This window comes from Bos indicus x Bos taurus, chromosome 12 (assembly GCF_003369695.1).
Source record: "Bos indicus x Bos taurus breed Angus x Brahman F1 hybrid chromosome 12, Bos_hybrid_MaternalHap_v2.0, whole genome shotgun sequence".
In the NCBI taxonomy this organism is placed as follows: Eukaryota; Metazoa; Chordata; class Mammalia; order Artiodactyla; family Bovidae; genus Bos; species Bos indicus x Bos taurus.
Genome location: NC_040087.1, coordinates 29,593,096 through 29,616,093, shown reverse-complemented (window position 1 = coordinate 29,616,093; position 22,998 = coordinate 29,593,096). Strand labels below are relative to the sequence as shown.

The window sequence follows — 22,998 nt, the reverse complement described above, 5'->3', positions numbered from 1 at the left end:
GTTTAACCTCTCCATGTGTGAGTTTCCTCACCTGTAAGGCAGCAGTAAAGGTGCTTACCCCACTGAGTTTCTTTGAGGCTCAAACAAGATCATGTATGGGGAGGCTCTGGCCCAATGCCTGGCACTCAGTAGAGATTTGGGGAAACCTTGCGTTTCTTACAATATCATTTTCATTCTTCAGACTATCTATAGTTTAACACCTGGGGTAAAAATGAAGAAAACACTGTCATCACTGAAAATGAGCCTGAGATCTTTCAAAATTAGTAACTTGTCCAAAAATTGACTGATCATGTTGAGAAACTGTTTTGCTTTTCTGTGAATATTTTTAGGGTGCACTATGGGAACAACAAATGTCAAGCAAAAGATGAAAGAAATAAAGGATGTTGGGGGAAATGTCAAAGCAAGAAAAGACCAAGCATTCCTCGGTTTGCCCCAAAGGCGAGCAGAATGTGATCAAACGGTTTTCTGCATCCACAAAGGAGTCAAGGCATTTACATTCTGCAAGGGAAAGAACTTGCTGTTGACAGGTGGAATGGATCGGATAATTAGTCTGGAATCCTTATCTGCCTGGGTAAGTTTTCATTCTCTCTCCAACCAAGGGTGCCCTTGACCTCATAAGTACAGGAGAGCAGGATTGAGGATCACTAAAATTCCCCTTTAATTTAACAGCCCCTGTCCAAAACTGATCTCCCAGACACGCAACCCAGGAAATCTCTGCTTGTGGCTATTACAAAGTCATTTTGGGGGGTTAATAAGCAACTTATTTAAAATGAAAATATCTTGCAAAGACACAGAGATCGTGTAGAACCATCATTCACTCATAACTGGAAGGATTTTCTTTGATCAGATTGCTGTCTTCCCTACAATGAATGATGATCAGTTGTAGAGAACAATTAGGGATTTTGGTCTCCAATCAGTGTCCTTTCTGTGCACCTCACTCAGATGGCCCTAAGCTTACCCTCACTTCTCTGCGGGAGTTGTGTAGCCCCATCTAATTTAAGGACTCCACCACCCCTGAAATATAGCAGAATTGACCTTAAGAAAACAGGGATTCTTCTGGAAAGCCTGGCACTGGGGTAGCCAGGGTAGCAAACTGTTTAATCAGAAGAGCAGCCTGTTGCCATCGCCCCTTCAGTGTGTAATTAATCATACTCCTGAGAGTGCCCCTCCAACCTTCATGTGGGTCCCTGCAGAACGAGTCTCAGAAATGCTTTCTTGAAAATAACAGAAACTGTCACTTTACTGAGCACCTACTTGGTACCAGGCACTGTGCCCCATATTCATTCTCTCTAATCCTCACGTCAACTCCATTTACCAAGGAAGAAACTGAAGCTCAGAGGAGCTGAGTAATTTTGGGGTACTAATGGCAGAATCAGGATTCAAATGCAACTTGGTTGCTAAAAGCTATGTCATTTCTGTTGACAAGTGTTGAAGAAGGAAGGAGAGGAGGAAAACGGGAGTTGATATGGGGTTTGGAGTAAGAACCAGTCACCTACAGAAAGCCCAGGTTGTTGCTGAGCCTCTGCACAGACACCAGTGAGGCCTGCCAGGTGACCCCCGCCCCCTCAGCTGCTGGGCAGTGCTCCAAGGCGGTGAGCTCACGGGTCCAGCCTCTGTCCCGCCTCAGTCCCTTTCTGGCTGAATGATCCTGAGCAAGGGCTGCAGCCTCCAGTCCCTATTTGGAAATAACAAGAATATCCACTCCTGGATTAGTAGTAGTAGTATTTGTTGTTCAGTCAGCTAAGTCGTATGGACTGCAATCCCATGGACTGTTGCCCACTAGGCTTCCCTGCCCTACACTGTCTCCCAGAATTTGCTCAAACCCATGTCCATTGAGTTGGTGATGCCATCTAACCATCTCCTCTTTTGTCGTCCCCTTCTGCTCCTGCCCTTTGTCTTTCCCAGCATCAAGGTCTATTTCCAATGAGTCGGCTCTTCACATCAAGTGGCCAAAGTATTGGAGCTTCAGCATCAGTCCTTCCAGTGAATATTCAGGGTTGATTTCCTTTAGGATTGACTGGTTTGATCTCCTTGCTGCCCATGGGACTCTTGGGAGTCTTCTGTAGATTAGCAGTACAGATCGCAAATGAGACCATCCGTATAGAGCACTCAGTGCCATGTCTGATGCCTAATAAGAAGGAAAGAAATGGAAGGAAGGAAGGGAGGAGGAAGGAAGGAAAAAAGAAACATGATTTTTCTACCCACTTCTATTACCTTAGCCTCCTGTTTGTCAGAAGACTGAGAAAAATTTGCTTACTTCCCAGTGACATGGTTATAAAAAGACACTGTTCTCTCCCGTCAACCTCAGCCCAGCATCCCTTCTCCTTACCCCTCACCCTCCCACAGCACACGCAGCCCTGCACCCTTCAGGGCCCTGCGATCCCTCAGAACTCCTTAAAATAAACTCTTATTAGAAAGACATTCACGCCAGATCTGAATACTGCATAAAGCAACAACCTGCGTGGAGTCTCTTCCAACCCCACCCTGCGCTCTTCCAAGCTTATTCCTTTTATAGCGGTATTGTCAGCCCTGGGAGAAACAAAGCCCAGGGCTTCATCTCACACCGAGTTGTGTTGCTGTAACTGCATATTATCTGCTTCACTCCTTTTATCACACAAGATATATACGCACGTCGTTTCAGAGGGAGACATAACCCTCCTCAGGCTGAATAGAGCTGCCAGATCCGGGCCAAGTTTAGTCTTGCATTTTTATTTAGAAGCCTCAGCTAGAACTGCCTGGTGTTCATCTGTTCTTTTTCCATTCTAGAAAACCAACAGGTATGCTGAGAAGCCACACAGCTCCAGTGATTTACATCCATGTGTCTGCTGAGGATAACAAGATATTTTCCATGTCCACCGACAACACTATTAAGGCCTTTGCCTTGTTATGTTTTGATGTGTTATCCAATGCGGTTTCAGACAGAGAAGGTGTTCCTTTCATGTTTTCATTCCTCTCTCTGGAGCCTTTGGGGCCTCTGATTAGCAGATGCTTAGATGGCATTTGCTTCCATGGATCTGCTTTTGAAAGGGAGAATAGGCAAGCAGGGGAAGGGCAGGCTCTCTGAGAACTTCCTATACCTGCTCTTTGTTGGGATGAGTAAATGTTATAGCACTGAGCCCTCTGCTTACACTCCATTCAGAGATTCCTTGTGAGAATGCAGGTTGGGGATGGAGAGGGGGAGCTGGGGACAGAATGGGGACAGAAGGAGTCAGCAGTCCTTTGCCTCTAGAGGTGATCATCTTGTCTTGCAGGACACATAGAGCAAGTGGGCCCTTTCTGAAATGCTCTCTAAGGCTTAGAATTTAAACCTTTCTGGCCCTGGCAGAGGTAGCAATGTCCCTACCTTCATTTTGTTTGCCTTCATACCTCTTTTTATACACAGGGTCCTGTCTGCCTATAAAGCCCAGTCACTCTGTTATCTCTGGAATACACAGTTTTATAAATTAAAAAAGAAGAAAAACCTCACTGATTTGTTTCATTCATCACCTCATATGCTTTTCCAGTGAATATGACAAGTTTCCATGGCTCATCCACCTTCTTTTCTGGACTGTCACAGGGCCAGAGGATGGGTGTTTGGAGCAATGTGAGTTGCTGGAACCTCAGGACAGAGATCATATTCACTGCAGATACATAAACCAGCTCACTGACCCCTCACATAATAAATGATTGATAGACGCTGAGCTGAATTGTGTCTCTTCAAAATTCATATGTCAAAATGTTAACCTTTAGAATATGGTTGTATTTACAGATAGGGCCTATAAAGAAATTGCTGGGTTTTTGCTTAGTCACTAAGTCATGTCCAACTCTTTTGCTAAGTAATGACCAACTCTTTGAAACCCCATGGACTGTAGCCCGCCAGGCTACTTTAGAATATGGTTGTATTTACAGATAGGGCCTATAAAGAAATTGCTGGGTTTTTGCTTAGTCACTAAGTCATGTCCAACTCTTTTGCTAAGTAATGACCAACTCTTTGAAACCCCATGGACTGTAGCCCGCCAGGCTCCTCTGTCTACGGGATTTATCAGGCAAGAATACTGGAGTGGGTCACCATTTCCTTCTCCAACCCAGGGATTGAACCCAAGTCTCTTGCATCCCCTGCATTGGCAGGCAGATTCCTGACCACTGAGCCACCAGGGAAGCCCCTATACAGAAATACTGAAGGTTAAATGAGGTCATATTGGTGGGCCCTAATCTAGTATGACTGATGTCCTTACAAAAGGAGGAAATCAGGACACTCAGATTGAGAGGCAACCTTACAAGGACACAGCAGGAAGATGGTCTTCTGCAAGCCCAGGAGAAAGGTCACTGAAGAGACCATATCTTTCCATGCCTTGATTTTGGACTTAAATCTCTTACTTCACGCTGTACAAAAAGGTTAACTCAAAATGGATCATAGACCTAACTGTAAAAAGAGCTACACCTACCAAACTCTTAGAAGAAAACATGGGAGCAAATCTTCATGACCTCGGTCTAGGCAATGATTTCTTAGATATGGCATCAAAAGCATAAGAGACTAAAGGAAAAAATGAGTTGATTTCCTCAAAAATAAAAACTCGTGCTTTAAAGGACAATATTAAGAGAGTGATTAGACAACCTACAGGATGAGACAAAATACCTGCAAACCATATATCTGATAAGGGACTTGTACCTAGAATACAAAGAACTCAGTGCTCAGCAATAAAAGCACAGATAGCTTATTTTTAAATGGGCAAAGGACTTGGACAGAAAGTCCTTTAAAGAAAATATTCAAACGGCCAGTAAACACAGGACAAGATGCTCAACATCATTAATCACTATGAAAATTCAAACCACGCCCATTAGGATGGCTAACATTAAAAGATAGATGATAACAAATGTTGGCAAAGAAGTAGAGAAATTGGAACCCTTGTGGGTTGCTGGTGGGAATTTAAATGGTACAGCCACTTTGGAAAACATTTTGGTAGTTCTTTCAATGTTAACCAGAAAGGTAATATATGACCTAGCATTTCCACTCCTGGATTTATACCCAAGAGAATTGAAAACATCTGTTCATAAAAAGAATTACATATGGATATTCATAGCAGCATTCATGACAGCCAAAAAGTAGAAATAAACCAAATGTCCATGAACTGAGGAATGGATAAACAAAATCCGATCAGCCATACAATGGAATATTATTCAGCAACAAAAAATGGAAATGAAGCACTATTATAGGGGACAGCACAGAAAACATGAGAAGCTCTAAGTGTTACGTGAAACCAGTCACAAAGGGCTGTGTACCGTATAATTCCATTTATATGAAATGTCCAGAGTAGGCAAATTCAGACACAGAAATGAGCTTAGTGCTTGTCAGGGGGTGGGGTGAGCTGGGAATAGGGGGTAGCAATTAATGGGCATGGGGTTTCCTTTTGGAGGAAGGAAAATTTTTTGAAAGTAGTGGCGATGGTTGCACAACTCTGTGAATATGCTAAAAACCATTGAACTGTATGCTTTAAAATGCAAATTTTGTAGTATGTGGATTAAATGTCAATAAAGCTGTGTTTTGTTTTGTTTTGTTTTTAAAGAAGAGAGCGAGTGAGGAGTCAAGGATGATACTAAGATTTTAGGTCTGTGATAAGGAAGGTGGTGGGTGAGAGGAGTATAATGTTAGGAGCCCAGTTGCGGATGTGCTGGAGAGAGTCGTCCTGAGAGAGGGGAGATGCAAGAGCTGGAGATACAAATTTGGGAATCAGCATTTAGATAGAATTTTAAGCCGTGGAGTAGATGAGATCATAAAGGGAGCATGCTTTCCTGCTTAGTTGCGTCCAACTCTTGGTGACTCTTGGACTACAGCCTGCCAGGCTCCTCTGTCCATGGGATTTTTCAGGCAAGAGTACTGGAGTGGGTTGCTATTTCCTTCTCCAGGGGATCTTCTGGCCCGGGGATCAAACCCGAATCTCCTGCATCTCCTACACTGCAGGCAAATTTTTTACCTGCTGAACCATCGGGGAAGTCTCATAAAGGGAGCCAAAGTGGGCAAAAGAGAGAAAAGCTCTAAAGACTGAGAACAGGGGCCCTGTGACACTCTGGGATTTTACTGTTTGTGGGGTCCAGCATTGCTCCTGTGTAGTGAGCTTAGAGTCCATCTCATGGCAATGAAGAACATATTTATATAAAATTAGGTGTTGAGATCACAGTCAGGGATACAACCAGGACCCAAACTCAATTCAGTCCTCCAAGAAAAACTGATTAAAATGGTGAGATTTATGGACTTTAGTTTTTTATTTATTTTGAAAATCAAATTCATCCAAAGGCATTCTCCAGGGCCACAAAGTTGGAGATTTCATATTTTTAATTCACTTTTTTTTTTTTTCAAAACTTGCCACCATCAGATAATCATAATTCTGTATGTGAGGACACGTCTTCTATCCTATTTTTTTTCCTAGTGCCTCTCCATTTTCTTCCAATCTAAACTCATGATGACAAGATTAGCATCTTGCCTGTGATGATTCAGGCATATTGAATCACTTCCCAAAGTGTGTTTAAAATATGTTGAAATCCTATCTTGGAAATAGGGTGTGTAATTTATTTCAGAATATATTATTCCTATCAAATAAAAACTAATCAACTAGGAAGCAAACAGCTAAATTTCTAGCATGCCTGATCAGATAGTCTTCATTCTTTGGTTGATTTTTTTTTTAGCCCAAATATTTCATGTCTGTAAATCATGGGGACCCACAAAATGTTTCAAGAGTCTGCTAGTTTCTGGCATTCTCTAAAGAAGAGCAAAGTGACTGATTCAGATTTCCATTTTCACTTGTTATTTTTTGTGCATTTAATATTGCACACCACAAACAAAGCTGTTTTATGTCAACAAGAATTAGGGTGGAAAGAAAGCTATTTCTTGGAAGGAAGATAGCATGGTGTGTCAGTTAAGGTAAGGCTTGCCACTGTAACAGATAAACCCCTTTTTTTCCATAGGTTGAAACAATGTAAATTAATTTCTGTCTGTTGTAAAAATCCAGCACCAGCGCTTCTGGTGAGGAGCACTTTTTCTCCCTTCAAGAACAGAGCAGTCAGGACTTTGCTGGCAGTCCAGCCATTAAGACTCTGTGTTTCCATTGCAGGAGATGATAGTTCAATCCTTAGTCAGGGAACCAAGACCCCGTGAGCCACACAGTGCAGGCAAAAAAAAAAAAAAAATTAGTGATGAACAATAATAGTGTTATTCTAGCCATATTATACCATCTTCTAGCACTCCATCTTTTATTAAATGTTTAGATTCCTTAACACAAATCTATAAGGCAAATGCTACTATTATTCTCCCCATTTTACAGATGAAGAAACTGAGGCAAAGAAAATGTAGTTATTTGTCCAACACCACACAGTGATCAGGCAGTACAGCTGGGATTCCAACCCAGGGACGGGGGGTTATGCTCTCCTCCAGTAGTCACCCTGAGGTTTCTTGCCTGTGTCCTCCAGGGATGGGTTTTAAGGATCAATAGGAAGAAATAGGGGCATATCTTGGGGGCAGCAGTAGCTCTGAGCCACAGATCAGACCCATACTGTGAGCCCCCACCGAGGAAACTGTGTCTATGGAAGAGAAGCATCTCCTGGTGGGAAAGTAGAGCAGAACTCTGGGGAGTTTAGCTGCAGTTGCCGGGCAGCTTCATCCTGGCAGAAGGGCTCAGGACTTTGGTCCCCACTTCATGCTTCCTTGTGTGTGTGTGTGTGTGTGTTAGTTACTCAGTCGTGTCCGACTCTTTGTGACCCCATGGACTGTAGCCCGCCAGGCTCCTCTGTCCATGGGATTCTCCAGGCAAGAATACTGGAGTGGGCTGCCATTTCCTTCTCCTTAGACAACTACTCTTCCTTTGGGGGAGTGAGAGGAGGGACAACGTGTGAACTTTGCATAAGCCTAAGAGATCCCCCAACAGTTGATGGCTTTGGAAACCCAGCAAAACAGGCTAGTCAAGAGCTCTGATCACTTTTTTCTCACTGCCTCCTCAGATCTGGGATCCGGAGACCAACGGCTGCTTGTTCACTGCCTCCTCCAAAGCCAGCAGCATTCAGGGTGAGCCCGGGGCCTGCCTCTGTCTCCCCGGTCCCAGAGCCCTGTATGTGGCCGCTGGTATCCTAGCACTTCTGCACCTGAGGCTGAGGTAGGAGGATGTCCTCTGGGCCCTGGCAGTCAGCTCTCCAGAAGGTCCTGCAGAGCTCAGTGCAGCTGCCTAGGACCTTCTACCTAACAATCCAGAGCTAAGGACTCTGTGGGAGCCCCCGGCTATACGCCCCACACCCTAGAGCACAGTGTACATCTGGTGAGCTCTCCCTAACATGCCCGCTTGTAACTCTGACACCACCTCCCTATATCATCCTGAAGACTGAGATCCACCCCTTGAGCCTGTTCCACCCACCAGCCCACCCCCATAGGAAACTGTCCTACAAAGCCCGGGGCTGCTTACTCAGTCCTAAGGCATCGGCCTACTTGTAGTCCCACCGTCCAGCAGTGCCCATACCTGAAACCCCTGTCCCTCAAGCAGGGCAGCCTCTCTAGGACACAGCGAGCACTGCCAGGTCATCACTCCAGCCAGGCCTGGAAGGCAGGCTCTTCACTCAAGAGGCCAAAACAACCAGCTGAAAAATGGGAGCATCTCTGAGTCAAACTGCTGTTTGTTCTACATGGTATCACTGTGCAGAACAAACAGCCTGCCGGGTTGATTTTTTTAGAGCAAAGTGTCTGAAATTCCACCTCACGGCAAAAATAGCCTCTTCTCTAGCACCAACACTTGAATGCCAGATACTGTCTGCCAGTCCCCGCTCCATCTCTGGGGAGCTTGTGATGTTGACCAGGTCAGCCAAAAGCCTCCTGCGGTCTCATCTGTGACGTGTGGAGACCCTGCTCCCCAAAGTTCTAATCGTCCTTATGCCAAGCCCTGCTTTGCCCACACTGAGACTCTTCCAGCACTAAATCTGAGGTTGCGGGTCCCCCAAATCTCTGTGAGTGGCCCAGGCTTGGGGCTGACCATCGCAGGGCACTAAGGAGAGTGACGGCTGGTGACCAACGTTCGGTTCTTCAGTGTCCACTGCATGCCAGCCTTTTACCTCCTTCCCCGCTCTTTTTCCTCACAAAGTTTCTATAAAGGATTCCATTTTACAGATGAGGCGATGAGTGTAAAGGGATTGGGTGGCTTAAGAGGCGAAGTCCAAGGACACGGGTGAGCCCTATGCCCCTGGGTGCCAGTGGGAGGCACTCTGCAGGGCCTCCCAGGATCTGGCCTGGCCTTGTCCCTGCTGTGAGGGGAAAGCACTGCCATTCAGGCTTGGGGACTCAGAACGGGATGATACAGTTTGTTTGTTTGCGGGAAGATGTGCGTTAATAGGGAAGGAGGTCCACCTTGCAGTTTCATGAAGTCACACTCCTTGTTGCCCCATCAAGGAGACATGGCATCAGTTCTCACGGTTAGTGGCTGCTCCTCATTGCAGACCCATCAGGTTATGTGAGGTCCTGGGCTAAGGACGTCACGTCGGCCCTCTTTGTCCATGGGTGCTGCATCAGACATTCAACCAACTGGAGATGGAAGAAAAAAATTATTTCAATTCCAGAAGTTTCCAAAAAGCAAAAGGACCCCCAAAGTTGAATTTGCCACATACGGCAACTATATATGTAACATTTAAATTGCATTGGTTTTTTATAAGTAATTTGGGGATGTTTTAAAGTATATAAAAGAATGTGCATGGGTTATATGCAAATATTATGCCATTTTACATAAGGGACTCGAGAACCTGTGGATTTTGGTCTTCTTGGGGGTCCTCAAACCAATCCCCCCCTCAGATACTGAGGGATGACTGTATATATGGCTTCTCATTTAATCCTCAAAACAATGCTTTAAAGTAGATACCATTATTCCTATTTAATAGATCATAAAAGTAGAGTTCTGAGCAGCTAAGTGACTTGCCCAAGGTCACAGACCCATCATTTGAGCTCAGGACCATCCTCTTAATCAAAGTAATCGACGTTTCGTCCCGGGTATGCATGTTGTGCCCTCGGTTCAAGTTTTCATCCTCTTTCTCTCTGTTTTTCATGAACAAGTTCTCCCCATGAGCCTCACCCAGTGGTTTCCCACAAGGAGCCCGTGGTATGCTGCCGGTACAACCCCACATTCAGGCAGGTGGTCAGCTGTTCAGAAGCATCTGTAAGTATCAAGCGTTAGTCTCTTTAGCAATGATGTGCTTGCAAGCGCAGCCCCACTGTCCTCACCTTCACGGGGCAATCTGTCTCTAGAAGTGAAAAATGAGAGGTTCAGGTCTGCTCTGCTGACCACCTGTAGTGTTTGGACACTCTTCTGTGAATGCTCACAGGGATGGAAGAGCCTACAGATTCTGCAGGGCTTGCAGTGTGAGCTATTTGGAAGGACAGTCTGTCTGGTCCTATGGAATGGTTAAGACTTCATGGCAATGCTCTTGTGTGGATGATCAGTGTACCCCTAACCCCCTGCAACTCTAGTCTGGGAATGAGGGTTCACAACTTGCCGTCTACTTCCCCTCTCACCAGAACTCGTGAGGACCCCACTGGCCCCATCCTGGAGGACCTGAACAGTGGCTGGCCCACAGGAGGGGCCATAATCAGCAATCATTGCTCCTTGAACAAGGAACTAGAGCACGGAAACACGGACATCCCACAACTTATGTTTTTCTGTCCTTGAGGCAATGAGAGGGCACATCCCAAGTACACTGGTGCTGCTGAAATGTTCTGAAATCTTCTAATATTAGTTCAATCACTTACTTTATTACTGACCTAGGCTCTAACATTGCAAGTGAGTGTCCCTGGCAGTGTGGCTGTGACCTCTTCCCTCATTCCTGCCAGAGCCTGGTGCACCCTGTCTTTAGGATTTACAGCATCAGGAGCATCACAGCCCGGACACGTCCTCTTCCTATTCACATTCACTTCAGCTGCACTCCCAGCATCTCTTCTTGATAAGCTTCTGCTCCAGAGATTAATGGTCACCATGGTCTTATTAAGTACCAAAAGAAGTAAATTACCTGATCTCTTGGTCAAAAAATTTTTATGATGACTCAGTCTCAGTTCATCTCAAAGAAATTGGGTTCCTGCATAGTTGGGTTCCTGCATAGTTTGGGTTCAAACTTACAGAGAAGCATTTATCCTTCAGATTTGACTCCAAGGAAGTCAGTCTTATCACCCTTCTCAGCGTTCTGCACATTCCTGCCCCTGGGTCTGTGCAAACTTTTCCCATCCCCACCCTGGAATTTCCTTCTTCCTGCTCTTTTCCTACGCGCACCTAAGCAACCCTTCAAGGTCCAACTCAAGTCCTGTCTCCACCAGGGAAAATTTGCCTTCTCCACCCTGACTTGTGTGGGCACCTCCCTTTTCCTGATCACTCCCTGAGCCTTCTGTACGGTGTTCTGCTCTGTTTCATGTGTGTGAGCCTCACCTCTAAACAATTTCTTCAGGTGTTTGAGGGCAGGAATCAGAGCACCTATGTTTCCCTCTTCTTTCCTTCTTAATCTGTCAAAAACCTTCTTATTCTTTAAGGCACAACTCAGACACCAGCCCCTGTAACAGTCCTAGATCCCCTCCCACATCCAGGCAGAATGAATGGCTCCATTAGTGTTTGGGCTCCTAATTCTATGCTAACACAGTCTGCCTCCCTCAATGGCATTATATTGATATGCAAGTCTCCCCCAGTGGTGGGTGGTAAGTAGAGGTTAAGTTGAGATATAAATACTCTACAATTATAACTGTATGTATTAGGCATATGCTAATCAATCAATCATGAGAAACGCTGGACTGGAAGAAGCACAAGCTGGAATCAAGATTGCCAGGAGAAATATCAATAACCTCAGATATACAGATGACACCACCCTTACGGCAGAAAGTGAAGAGGAACTAAAAAGCCTCTTGATGAAGGTGAAGGAGGAGAGTGAAAAAGTTGGCTTAAAACTCAACATTCAGAAAACGAAGATCATGGCATCTGGTCCATCACTTAATGGGAAATAGATGGGGAAACAGTGGAAACAGTGTCAGACTTTATTTTTCTGGGCTCCAAAATCACTGCAGATGGTGACTGCAGCCATGAAATTAAAAGACGCTTACTCCTTGGAAGAAAAGTTATGACCAATCTAGATAGCATATTCAAAAGCAGAGACATTACTTTGCCAACAAAGGTCCGTCTAGTCAAGGCTATGGTTTTTCCTGTGGTCATGTATGGATGTGAGAGTTGGACTGTGAAGAAAGCTGAGCGCTGAAGAATTGATGCTTTTGAGCTGTGGTGTTGGAGAAGACTCTTGAGAGTCCCTTGGACTGCAAGGAGATCCAACCAGTCCATTCTGAAGGAGATCAGCCCTGGGATTTCTTTGGAGGGAATGATGCTAAAGCCGAAACTCCAGTACCTCATGAGAAGAGTTGATTCATTGGAAAAGACTCTGACGCTGGGAGGGATTGGGGGCAGGAGGAGAAGGGGACGACAGAGGATGAGATGGCTGGATGGCATCACTGACTCGATGGACGTGAGTCTGAGTGAACTCCGGGAGTTGGTGATGGACAGGGAGGCCTGGCGTGCTGCGATTCATGGGGTCCCAAAGAGTCGGACATGACTGAGCTACTGAACTGAACTGAATCAATCAATTAATCAATTCAGTCACTGAGTCGTGTCCGACTCATTGCAACCCCATGAACCACAGCATGCCAGACCTCCCTGTCCATCACCAACTCCCAGAGTCCCAAACTCATGTCCATTGAGTCAGTGATGCCATCCAACCATCCCACCCTCTGTCGTCTCCTTCTCCTCCTGCCCTCAATCTTTCCCAGCATCAGGGTCTTTTCCAGTGAGTCAGCTCTTCGAATCAGGTGGCCAAAGTATTGGAGTTTCAGCTTCAACAAGGGTCCTTCCAATGAACACCCAGGACTGATCTCCTTTAGGACAGACTGGTTGGATCTCCTTGTAGTAATGCTGCTGCTGCTGCTAAGTCACTTCAGTCGTGTCCGACTCTGTGCGACCCCATAGACGGCAGCCCACCAGACTCCTCTGTCCCTGGGATTCTCCAGGCAAGAACACTGGAGTGGGTTGCCATTTCCTTCTCCAATGCATGAAAGTGAAAAGTGAAAGTGAAGTCACTCAGTTGTGTCCGACTCTTAGCGACCCCATGGACTGTAGCCCACCAGGCTCCTCCATCCATGGGATTTTCCAGGCAAGAGTACTGGAGTGGGGTGCCATTGCCATCTCCGCCTTGCAGTAATAAACACCCCTATACTTACTGAGTTAAATTATTGATTTAAGTATTTGCTCACCTTGCAAATCTGTTGCTGTGTGGTCTTTGTAGCATAGTCATGCCCATCATCACAATCCATGACATCTAGACTCCATTGCCCAAGATCTTGATAAGGCCTGAATTTATGAATACCACTATATCACATTGTATTCATTCATTTGTATAAACTGAGCACTAGGGACCACCAAATTTTGACGCCTTTGAAATGCTTATAAGCTGTACAATGAAGATTAATAGAGTTCAATTAAATGTTTACAATATATTACTTATGAACTGTAACTTAACACATGCATAGTTACATGTAATACCAAAGTTTATCAGAATAACAACTTTGGGGACTTCCTTGGCGGTCCATTGGTTAGGACCCTGCTTCCACTGCAGGGGGCACAGGTTTAATCTGTGGTCTGGGAAATAAGATCCCACTGTGCCATGGCAGTCAAAAAATATTTTAAAAAATTTTAAAGATTATTTTCATTCAAAGAGTGCTCAAGAGATGAGGCAAAAAGAAAGTAACTGCAAGACTGGAACAAGCTGGACTGAGCAAAGCTTTAAAGCTGAGGGTTTATATATCCTTCCCAGAAAATGTGTCATCTTTTCTCTTCAGCTTTGCTTTGGTGGTAAATAAATTTGGCTGCTCAAAATTCAATTCACACCTCTCTTCTCTGAGTTATATGGTCAGGAGATTTTTATCCAATGCTTCTAAATTTTCTGATCTTCTCAGTCAGTACTATGGACTGAATTGTGTTCCCCTCAAATGCATGTGTTGAAGTCCTAATGCTCGGTACCTCAGAATATGGTTGTATTCAGAGACAGTCTTTAGAGAGGTCATCATGTTAAACTGAGGCTGTGAGGGTGGGCCCTCCCTAATCCAATCTGACTGGTGTTCTTATAACGAGAGGAAATTTGTACACATAAAGAGATACTGGGGTGCAGAGGCACAGAGGAAAGACCACGTGAGGACTCAGTGAGAAGGTGGCCATCCACAAGCCAAGGAGACAGGCCTCGAAAGAGACCAAACCCTGCTGGCAACTTGATCTTGGACTGTGAGAAAACGCGTCTGCTGTTTATAGCCCCAGTCTACAGTATTTTGTTATGGCAGCCCTAGCTAACGAACTGGAGAAGGAAATGGCAACCCACTCCAGTGTTCTTGCCTGGAGAATCCCAGGGATGGCGGAGCCTGGTGGCTGCTGTCTATGGGGTCACACAGAGTCGGACACAACTGAAGTGACTTAGCAGCAGCAGCTAACGAACACACTCAGGTGAGCCAACTTGTATTAATAAAAGTACAGAAACCTTCAGAGTAAACGCATATCTTTCATATCTATGACACTAAACCTCTAAATGTAAATTCTCTCTAATTTGATAGCCTGTCTCCAGCTGCTTTTTTAAACTTCCTATTACAGGTGGTGAAAGTATGGGACTTTGAAACGGGAAGACTGTTGTCTGAAATTACTGGGGCTCATGGCAATGCTGGAATCACCTGTCTGACCTTCGACTCCAGTGGAAGAAGGTATGTGCTTTCGTCAGAATCTTCTACTGTTAGGCAGGATGACCCCTGACTTCCGTCCTGATGCAGGGTTCTGCTTTTTAGGCTGGTTACTGGGGGCAGAGACGGCTGTCTGAAAATACGGAACAACAACAGTGGACATTGTCTGCACACTGAAACACGCTGAGTCACCTCCTACCAAGGGTCCCCATGAAATAACGACACACGTTAGGCATTTGGGGCACCTACAGGAGAAATCAAATGAGACAGAGTCTAGGATGCATGGAACAATGTTCTATCCTTTCTCTCTGGTATTTCGTTGCCACTGACTCTAAACTACTGGGCAGGAGGGACATACTTCACATATATGTTTGTGTTCCCATCTATAGCCTGTGCATTTGTTCCCTCACTGCCTGGTATAGACCTGAATTCTTTAAAAAGTTTAACCTGGAACTTCCCTGGTCGTCTAGTGGTTAAGAGTTTGCCTTCCATCGCAGGGCATGTAGGTTTCAATCACTTGTCAGGGGGCTAAGATCCCACATGCCTCATAACCAAAAACCCAAAATATGAAACAGAAGCAATATTGTAACAAATTCAACAAATGCTTTAAAAACAGCCAGGCTCCCCTGTCTATGGGATTTCCCAGGGAAGCATACTGGAATGGGTTGTCATTCCCTTCTCCAGGGGATCTTCCCAACCCAGGAATTGAACCCAGGTCTCCTGCATTGCAGGCAGATTCTTTATCCATGAGCTACGAGAAAAGCAACCCCCCTTCCCCGCCCCCCCAAAAATCTTTAAAATATTTAATTTTTCTAAACATTTTAAATATCACATAAGTCAAACATCACAAAGTCTAGATGAACTTAGATGAACTAAAAGCAAGTCTTTTTTATGTGTCATTGTGATCTTTTTTTCAAGTTTGCTTATTCCCTTTGTTCACGTGCTAGGTCTATTCCTGGTAAAATTTCCGCAATTCTGGCCTGTGAAGCTATGAGGAAGATCAGAGGCAAATGTTCTTCAACTATCGGAGGATATAAACAAAGTCCAAGTAAACAAGATAGAAACTGCTCAGTGCCACGTGTGTGTGGTCCCTAGTTTTGCCTTTGACTTCGTGAATTTGTTGCTGGTTCACTGTCGATAAGTGTCAGGCACTCTGCAGGAGAAGGTGAGCCTCTTCCCGCAGCTGAGCCAGGGCTGAATCAACCTTTTAGGGCAGTGAGAGCAGCATCAGCTGTGTTTTGATGGCTTGGAAAGACACCTGCCGAGGTCCAGCCCCGGCTGATCCAGGGAGTTCGAAGGGGAGATGGTGTTGGTGAATACACTGGCTTTAATTAGATATTAATTAGAGATATAAAGAGTAATAGAATAAGGATAGCTCAGTAGGAAAATTCAGTGGAGAAAAGAGGCTGAGTAGCTTGGTTTACGCGGGAAACCAATAAAACTTCAAGACAAGAAGCTTGTACCACTTACGTAGGCCGTAGGCGTCCTTCCGTTCTCCCAAAGGAGAGGAGACACTGAGGCCTCCCCGGTCGGATCTTAGAAGCCCAGGCATAATTAGTAAGCATGGCGGGCTCTGCGCTCCAGATGGAAACTCAGCCACAGTTTGAGAGAGAGAACAACATGGGGAGACCAGTATTTCGAGGAACTCATCCCATTCTTTATTTTCCAGGATCTATTTTTATACACTGAGATGGTATACACAAGTCACGCGGGGACAGCAGTCCTGACTTTTATTAAAGTCAGGTGCTTCATACAGATTTATACAGAGGTCTTAGGGGTGTTATATCATCTTCTGGCCAGAGGGGCCTGCTGACAGTTTATGACCCTCTCCTTGTGACAGCGGTCAGTCAACCAGAACACTTATTTCTCCAGGGGTGATTATTTTTGAAACAGACGCCACCTTCCAAAGGTACCAGATAAAGTTACATTCCTATAGGGTGAGGGTGTAGTGGGTTTTAGTTAAGGAAAGAATTTACTTAGCCTAAGGTCTAACATGATTTATATCAAAGGTTAATACTTATTTCTTCTATATATTCATTAATGTGTGTAAGGGCAGGGGATGTGGAGACTTAGCAGTAAACATTGGCTCAACAAATGAAAAACCCTTCACCAATAAAATTTCTAATCAGCCCACTATACTTATACTAATAGTTTTCTAACTTCTCTAAAGAACCTGTTTTTAGAAGGTTTAAAGCATCTCGTGCCTCTCACGGTTGGGAGGCTGTGAGCAATCACATGTGGCTGGACAAGCCTGTCAGGCAGGCTAGAGAACCTTCAGAGGAGTTTGTAGGTTGAAACACTCCTATCACGCCCAGGAATTATTATTAACTGGAGCTCTAAGTTAACTCCTTCTCCGAAAGAGGCGGTGGGGGACAGCCCCCCATAAAGTCAGAGGTGTAGGTGAGAGCACAAAGTAGTAAAGTAGGCAGGCTCTGGTTATGGGGGTAGATGCTCGAGAATTTCCAGGGGGACTGCTGAGGCTCGATCCCGCCTTTGCGTATGTCGAGCCTCCTTCCTCATGACCTTTGCCACGGGTGGCGGTCCTCCCGCCGGCTCCCCACAGACACCTAACTGTGGTCTGAAAACCAGAAAGTAAGTGTTGAATTTTCCCCAGTCATCAGTTGGATTGAGCCAACATGTGTAAACTGATTCAAGAGCTAATATAGAAAAAAAATTTTATCTTATTTACTTGGACTTCATTTATACTCTTATGTACTTGGATTCTTAGTTGATAATATTATCTTTCTAGATGGAGACCAAGGTAAAGTCTGTGATTGCACCTACTTGGAAGTGAACCAAAATAAGTGAGTTACATTCAGCTTGAATATAAGAGAGACAACTTTGAATATTTGGTTGGGTATCCTTTTTGACACAAACTTTGTCCTAGGGAAGGATACTAAAGATAGTAAAGGGAATTTTCCAGAAGGAAATGTGTCAAAGAATTCCCCAAACTGTGGTTGCTCCCTGATAGCAATTTAGGCAACTCGTCTCTTCCAGAATATTGGAAACAATTCTCTTCACATTTTGATAATAGTCTAGAGGTAGAGATAGGAAACAGTGCGTCTTCCACCAAATGCTTTATCAAGGAATAAATCACAAACTAGAGTAGCTAAATTCAGCAGCCATAAGTCAAAGAATAAAAATCCAATAAATTCCCTCCTGAACATGAAAGTGTTAAAAAGCAGTACTTGATCCATTTCTATTTGCGTCCTTGCCTCCATGGTTCAGCCAGGCTCTCGGGACCGAGTAATCCTCAGAAAGGCAGCTGCTCATGGAACAGACCTTGGGAACAACAGAGTATCCTGTTTCTGTTCCTAATCCTTTAGGAGCCAGTTAAAAAACTGACCCTCATTTACCAAATCATGTTTTATCTTGCTCTTCATAAAAAAACAGAAGAGGTGACTTTCTTGCTCTCCTCATTTGTCACATGAACATGGCAAAATCAAGCCACAGTGCTGATTCCATGCAAAAATTAAGCAAATGATAAGCTTAAGTATCAAAATATAGCCATCTGTTATTGTTCTAGGTGTATCAGAGCAGTTGGATGGGAGAGAAGAATAGATGTGTACTTTGTAAGTGAAATGTACAGAATTATGATGTTTTCAAAACCCTGCTTCAAACCGATATGCATCTCCCCACCCCCACCCCCTGCTGAATCTTTTCTCTCTAAAAACAGATTTTGGAGAAATTCTTTATACCTCTATCTGGTATAAGCCAAGCAGTGATACAGAAAAAAAGTGTTTCCTCCTTCCTTCTCTCCCCTTTTTCTCCCCATTTTTCCTCCCTTCTTCCCTTTAAAAAACTTGAGTTTTTCTCCTTCGGTTTCTTTAGTTCTTTTTTATGGGAAGAAGTATGACACCACATCCAGTTCTATGTGTGGGGGTTTTCCCAGCAAGCCATTCTCCAACACCAGCTGGGACCCTACAGTTCTGACCCTGTCTGCCTGGGGAGAGCATCGGCTTCCATGGGGCAGAGTTCCCTCTTCCAAGACACAAGACTCCCGCCCCTCCACTTCAGACACCATCTGCAAGTCCTGTCCAACTGCCTATAGACTAGAAGGTCCAACAACCCTCTCCTTGGATTATTTTCGTTTTCTCGAGCATCACACAGAATTTAGAGAAATACTTTGTTTAATGGATTATCATTTTACTACAAACGGATATAACTCTGGGACAGTCAGATGAAAGAGATCAGACAGTGAGGTATGGGAAAGGGCAAGGAGCCTCCCTGGTCTCATCACTCAAGAAACTGCAAGGTTTTAGCAACTCTGTGCCAGAATGTGGACAAAGCCCAAACAGATAGTTCTTATTATAAATCACGATATCACAAAGTCCTGGGTATAAAAGCTCTTGGGAGCAGAGAGGGCATCTCCGGGGATCCAAACCAGGCTAGCCCCCACAGCTGCAGCTCCTCGCACCCTGCGGGTCTCCTCACCCTCTGTGCAGGTGGCTGTGCTCCCCTCTCCCTGCAGGGGCTTCCAGCTTCATCTCTGATACCCTCACCCCTAACTGAAGGTTAACCAGACTGTCAACTCTCTGGCTCTTTAAATTCTTCCTTCTCTCTCCCATCTTGTCTTTATTCCCTGTGAAAGTGTTAGTAAGTCAATCGTGTCTGACTCTTTGCAACCCCATGGACTGTATCCTGCCAGGCTCCTCTGTCCATGGAATTCTCCAGGCAAGAATGCTGGAGGGGGTTATCATTTCTTTCTTTGTGCCCCAGTCCGTCTCTAAATGAGAAGAGGAAATAAATGCCATCTCCAAGCATCTCTGTGGGAAAAAAAATTCTTTTTTATGACTTACAGTTGGGAAAGGGAATTAAGAGACAGGGGAAGATGAAAATTCTGACTTAAAACTGCATTTTAAATCTACCTGTGGCATTTTATTTCCCTTGCTTGCTATGTTGATGGTCCTGAATTTCCAAAGTCTTTAAACATTATAAGTTCTTTATTCATTTGAAAGTATGCTGTATTTCACAGCCTAAGCCCAGCATCCTCAGATGATCTGCAACATGACTACCTGAGAGGTCTTGGCATTGAATTCGCCCTTTGGTATTATAGATTCCTGGGCTGATGGCTTTTGTTTTAGCTCATGCAATAGCTATGGGTCTTATTATGGAGGTGAAGCTATGCAGACCATCCAAGGAGAGCTTGTCAGTTGGCATATGATTTGCTGAAATGCAATCACCCAAACGTCAGGAGTGGATTGCTTTTTATTCCCACTAGCACTAGGGGAATTTGCTTTGACATTTCAAAAATCTACATCACTGGTGGAGTGAGGGGTAAGGTTGTAAAATGTGCCAGCACCTCTCTCTGAAGCTGTGAGTGTGTTGGCAGCTCATTTTATTGCTGGTCGTCTCCTATTTGGCTTTGGATGCAGGACACACCATGTGGCTTTCATCACTTCCGGAAGCCACAGCCACACTGGCAAGATGACTTGGAGAGCCCTGGTCCACTGTCCAACTCTAAACCCAAACAGTGGCACTTGATGGGGATGTCATTCCCTCCAGAGGCTCACCCTGAGTCCTCTGGGCCTGCCCAGGGTGGTCACAGCATCTCAAGAGCCTCCGGTGTGGTGGGACTCATGATTGGGTCCAGGTAGAGCCAGGAGCCCTGAGCTCCAAGCAGCTGCTTCTGCTCCACAGGAGGGATGGCCTTTGCTGTTTGGGGCATGAGGCCCAGGAGCAAGTCTGCACAGCTCTACTTGAATTCAGCCTGGAGTCCTATTGTGCAAGAGTGGCAGTCCAGGACCTGCTGGGGATGACTTTCTTCAAGGAAGCATCCACTTCCTGCTTCTGCTCCAGTACAAAACCACAAGCATTCACCATGCCATCCTTGGGTGGCCAGGGAACCTAAGCAATGACGTTCCTGCTGCCCCATGGCTTGTTAGGGGCCCAGAACCAGGGAACATCTTATAATTCTTATTAGCACTTAAACTGCCCCCAACCTTCTGCAGCTTCCCAGAGCCAAATGATCTCCCTCAAAACTGTCTGGATTCACATTGTTGTAGTACAGCAAAGATGGATACAACATTGTAAAACAGTTATCCTCCAATCAAAAATAAATTTAACAAAATGTCTGGATGTCAAGCCACTAAGACAAGTATTAAGAAAGGAAGGTCACTGTGCACAAGCACTTCCCATCAGCCAACCCCACCTTATGCCCTGCAAATATTCCAAAAGCCACAAGTCACTAGAATACAAAGTCATGAAGACAGACCTCATCTGCTTTCTCCATTGTATTCCCAGGATGTAGCTCAGTGCCTAGCTTATATTAATAGGCTTTCATTCAACCAACATGTGTCAAACATGCGCCCAGCCTGTGCTGGTCACTGAGATTGCAATGATGAGCAAAATGGTCGTCACATGGTCCCTGCCTTTATGAAGTTTGCAGGTGAGTGATTATTAAGTGAAAGAACAGAGTTTGCATAAAATGTCCCTAGGAAAGCCACAGCCACTGTAAGGGCAGAAATCATGCAGGAGTCAGGGAAGTATTAGTTCATCCAAATATTTATTCATTCAGTTATCAATTCTTTCAACCCCTACTTATCAAGCACGGATATAGTGCCGTCCTTTGTGGGTAGGCACACAGGATACAAACATGAATTAAGTGTGATTCCCAGCCCAGGGTCTCACAGACTGGAAAGGAGATAAACTAAGGAAGTAATCATTATACGATGTGACAGATGATGTAATAATGTATGAAATACTAGAGAAACCCAGAGATGGGAACTACCAATTTTGCTTTAACATCATGGAGGATATTAAAAGATTACTAGGATTTTTCTGGGAGGCCAAGTAGGAAAAGGCAGTCTGGATGGGGGAGATGAGGAGAGGCCTGTCTGGAAGCAGGAGAAGCATGTTGTCTGGAAGGACTATGAATAGTCTGAGGGGCTGGAGATTCAGATACAGGAGGGAAATGAAGCTGGAAGTTAAACCAGAGTCTGAAAGCCATCCAAGGCATGAAACTGCATTCCACAAGTAGTGGGGACCGTGGAGGGAGAATCTCCAGACACCAGTGCTCACAGACCTGAGAAGGAGGTGAGATTTGGAAGCAGACTGTCGGGAGGAGAAAGTCATTGACTTTCTCTCCATGTGTCCTTCCCATCACCTTCCCAGCTGCTTTCAGGCAGAAGGAACATCTTAGCCGATAACAGACAGGTCCTCAAGGGACACTCTGCAGGAAGCACGTGAAGACAAGGGAGAAAGAATATCATTTACAGCCCCAGGAGAAGTTGTCTTCACAGGGGAACTGCACTCCAGGGAGAAAGTTTTAACTTTCAACCTTCAACTGGAGAATAGTCAGGCACTCTTGGAGCTCTGCAGCTCTGGTCTGAAAAACAAAAACATTTTTGTTGTGTTTCTTGTCTTTCTTAAGCACGCAGATACCCAAATCTTCCTTTCAAGGAGAATGGGTAATTCCAGTTCCTAAGGGCACTTGTAGGCCACACTGGGGGGCAGAGGGGAGCCCTGGAGGAACTGAGCTGAGGGACTCCACACCCTGGAATTTAGACCTGGGGCTCATGGGAGGCCAGACCCCCTTGGCCAGTGCTTGGGTTCCATTGTCACGTTTCCATCAACGTCAGCCCCAAAGAGGGCTCCTTGCAAAGAGCCTCCTTGCTAGCACTGGGGGTGGTAAGGAAGCTGATAGATGTAGCACTTCCCCGGGGAAGGTGATGAAACTGACACAGGAGGATGCAGCTCCTCTCTGGCTGATGTGGGCTGGACCACCAGGTTCCAGGGGTAACCGCAGGAGGAGCGCCTCTTCCTCCTCTGTCCAGGCGTCAAATGCAGGCAAGTGAGCTGTGGGTGACTGGGGATTGGGTTTCTCACTTTGTCCCCTTCTCTCTTTCCTAGAACCATGGGCACAAGGAAGGCATCCTCTGTGTGGCTCATTGTCCACCTTCTCTCCTCGCCACCTCCAGTTATGATGGGGGGATTATCATCTGGAATGTCATCTCAGGCCATGTGTTCTGCAAGCTGAATTCCCCCAGCTCCTCTGATGGCACAGAAGATAGGGAAGGTAGGGGTGGCCTCCATGGCCACTCTGCGTGGACCCGGCAGGCTCAGGCTCCTGGCAAGTTGTCTAAAGGGAGCTCATCTCTGGAATGCTTCCCAGTTATAAGGGAGTGGCCTGGTTTCAGGTCTTAACTTGTGAGATGGAGATTTTCAGAGCTGGGGAAGGCAGGAGCGGTGGGGAGGAGCTTGAGAGTTCAGCTAGCTCAGTACACATCCCCAGGCACCTGTCTCTCAGAGCCCATCTCACACAC

At 45.3% G+C, this 22,998-nt stretch overlaps 1 protein-coding gene across 1 annotated transcript in view; it reads left to right on the top strand.

Annotated features, from left to right (window-relative positions):
- The first annotated feature begins 343 nt into the window (after window positions 1–343).
- Window positions 344–22,998, top strand: part of LOC113902088 (WD repeat-containing protein 49-like) — a 43,454-nt gene continuing 20,799 nt past the window's right edge. Inside the window, 12 exon segments of the mRNA XM_027557062.1 lie at window positions 344–546; window positions 548–571; window positions 2,767–2,872; window positions 7,969–8,120; window positions 10,052–10,154; window positions 14,652–14,758; window positions 14,840–14,916; window positions 16,038–16,040; window positions 17,484–17,538; window positions 18,261–18,306; window positions 20,110–20,168; window positions 22,585–22,751. Of these exon segments, the coding sequence (XP_027412863.1) occupies window positions 365–546; window positions 548–571; window positions 2,767–2,872; window positions 7,969–8,120; window positions 10,052–10,154; window positions 14,652–14,758; window positions 14,840–14,916; window positions 16,038–16,040; window positions 17,484–17,538; window positions 18,261–18,306; window positions 20,110–20,168; window positions 22,585–22,751 (1,081 nt within the window). The 5' untranslated portion in view covers window positions 344–364.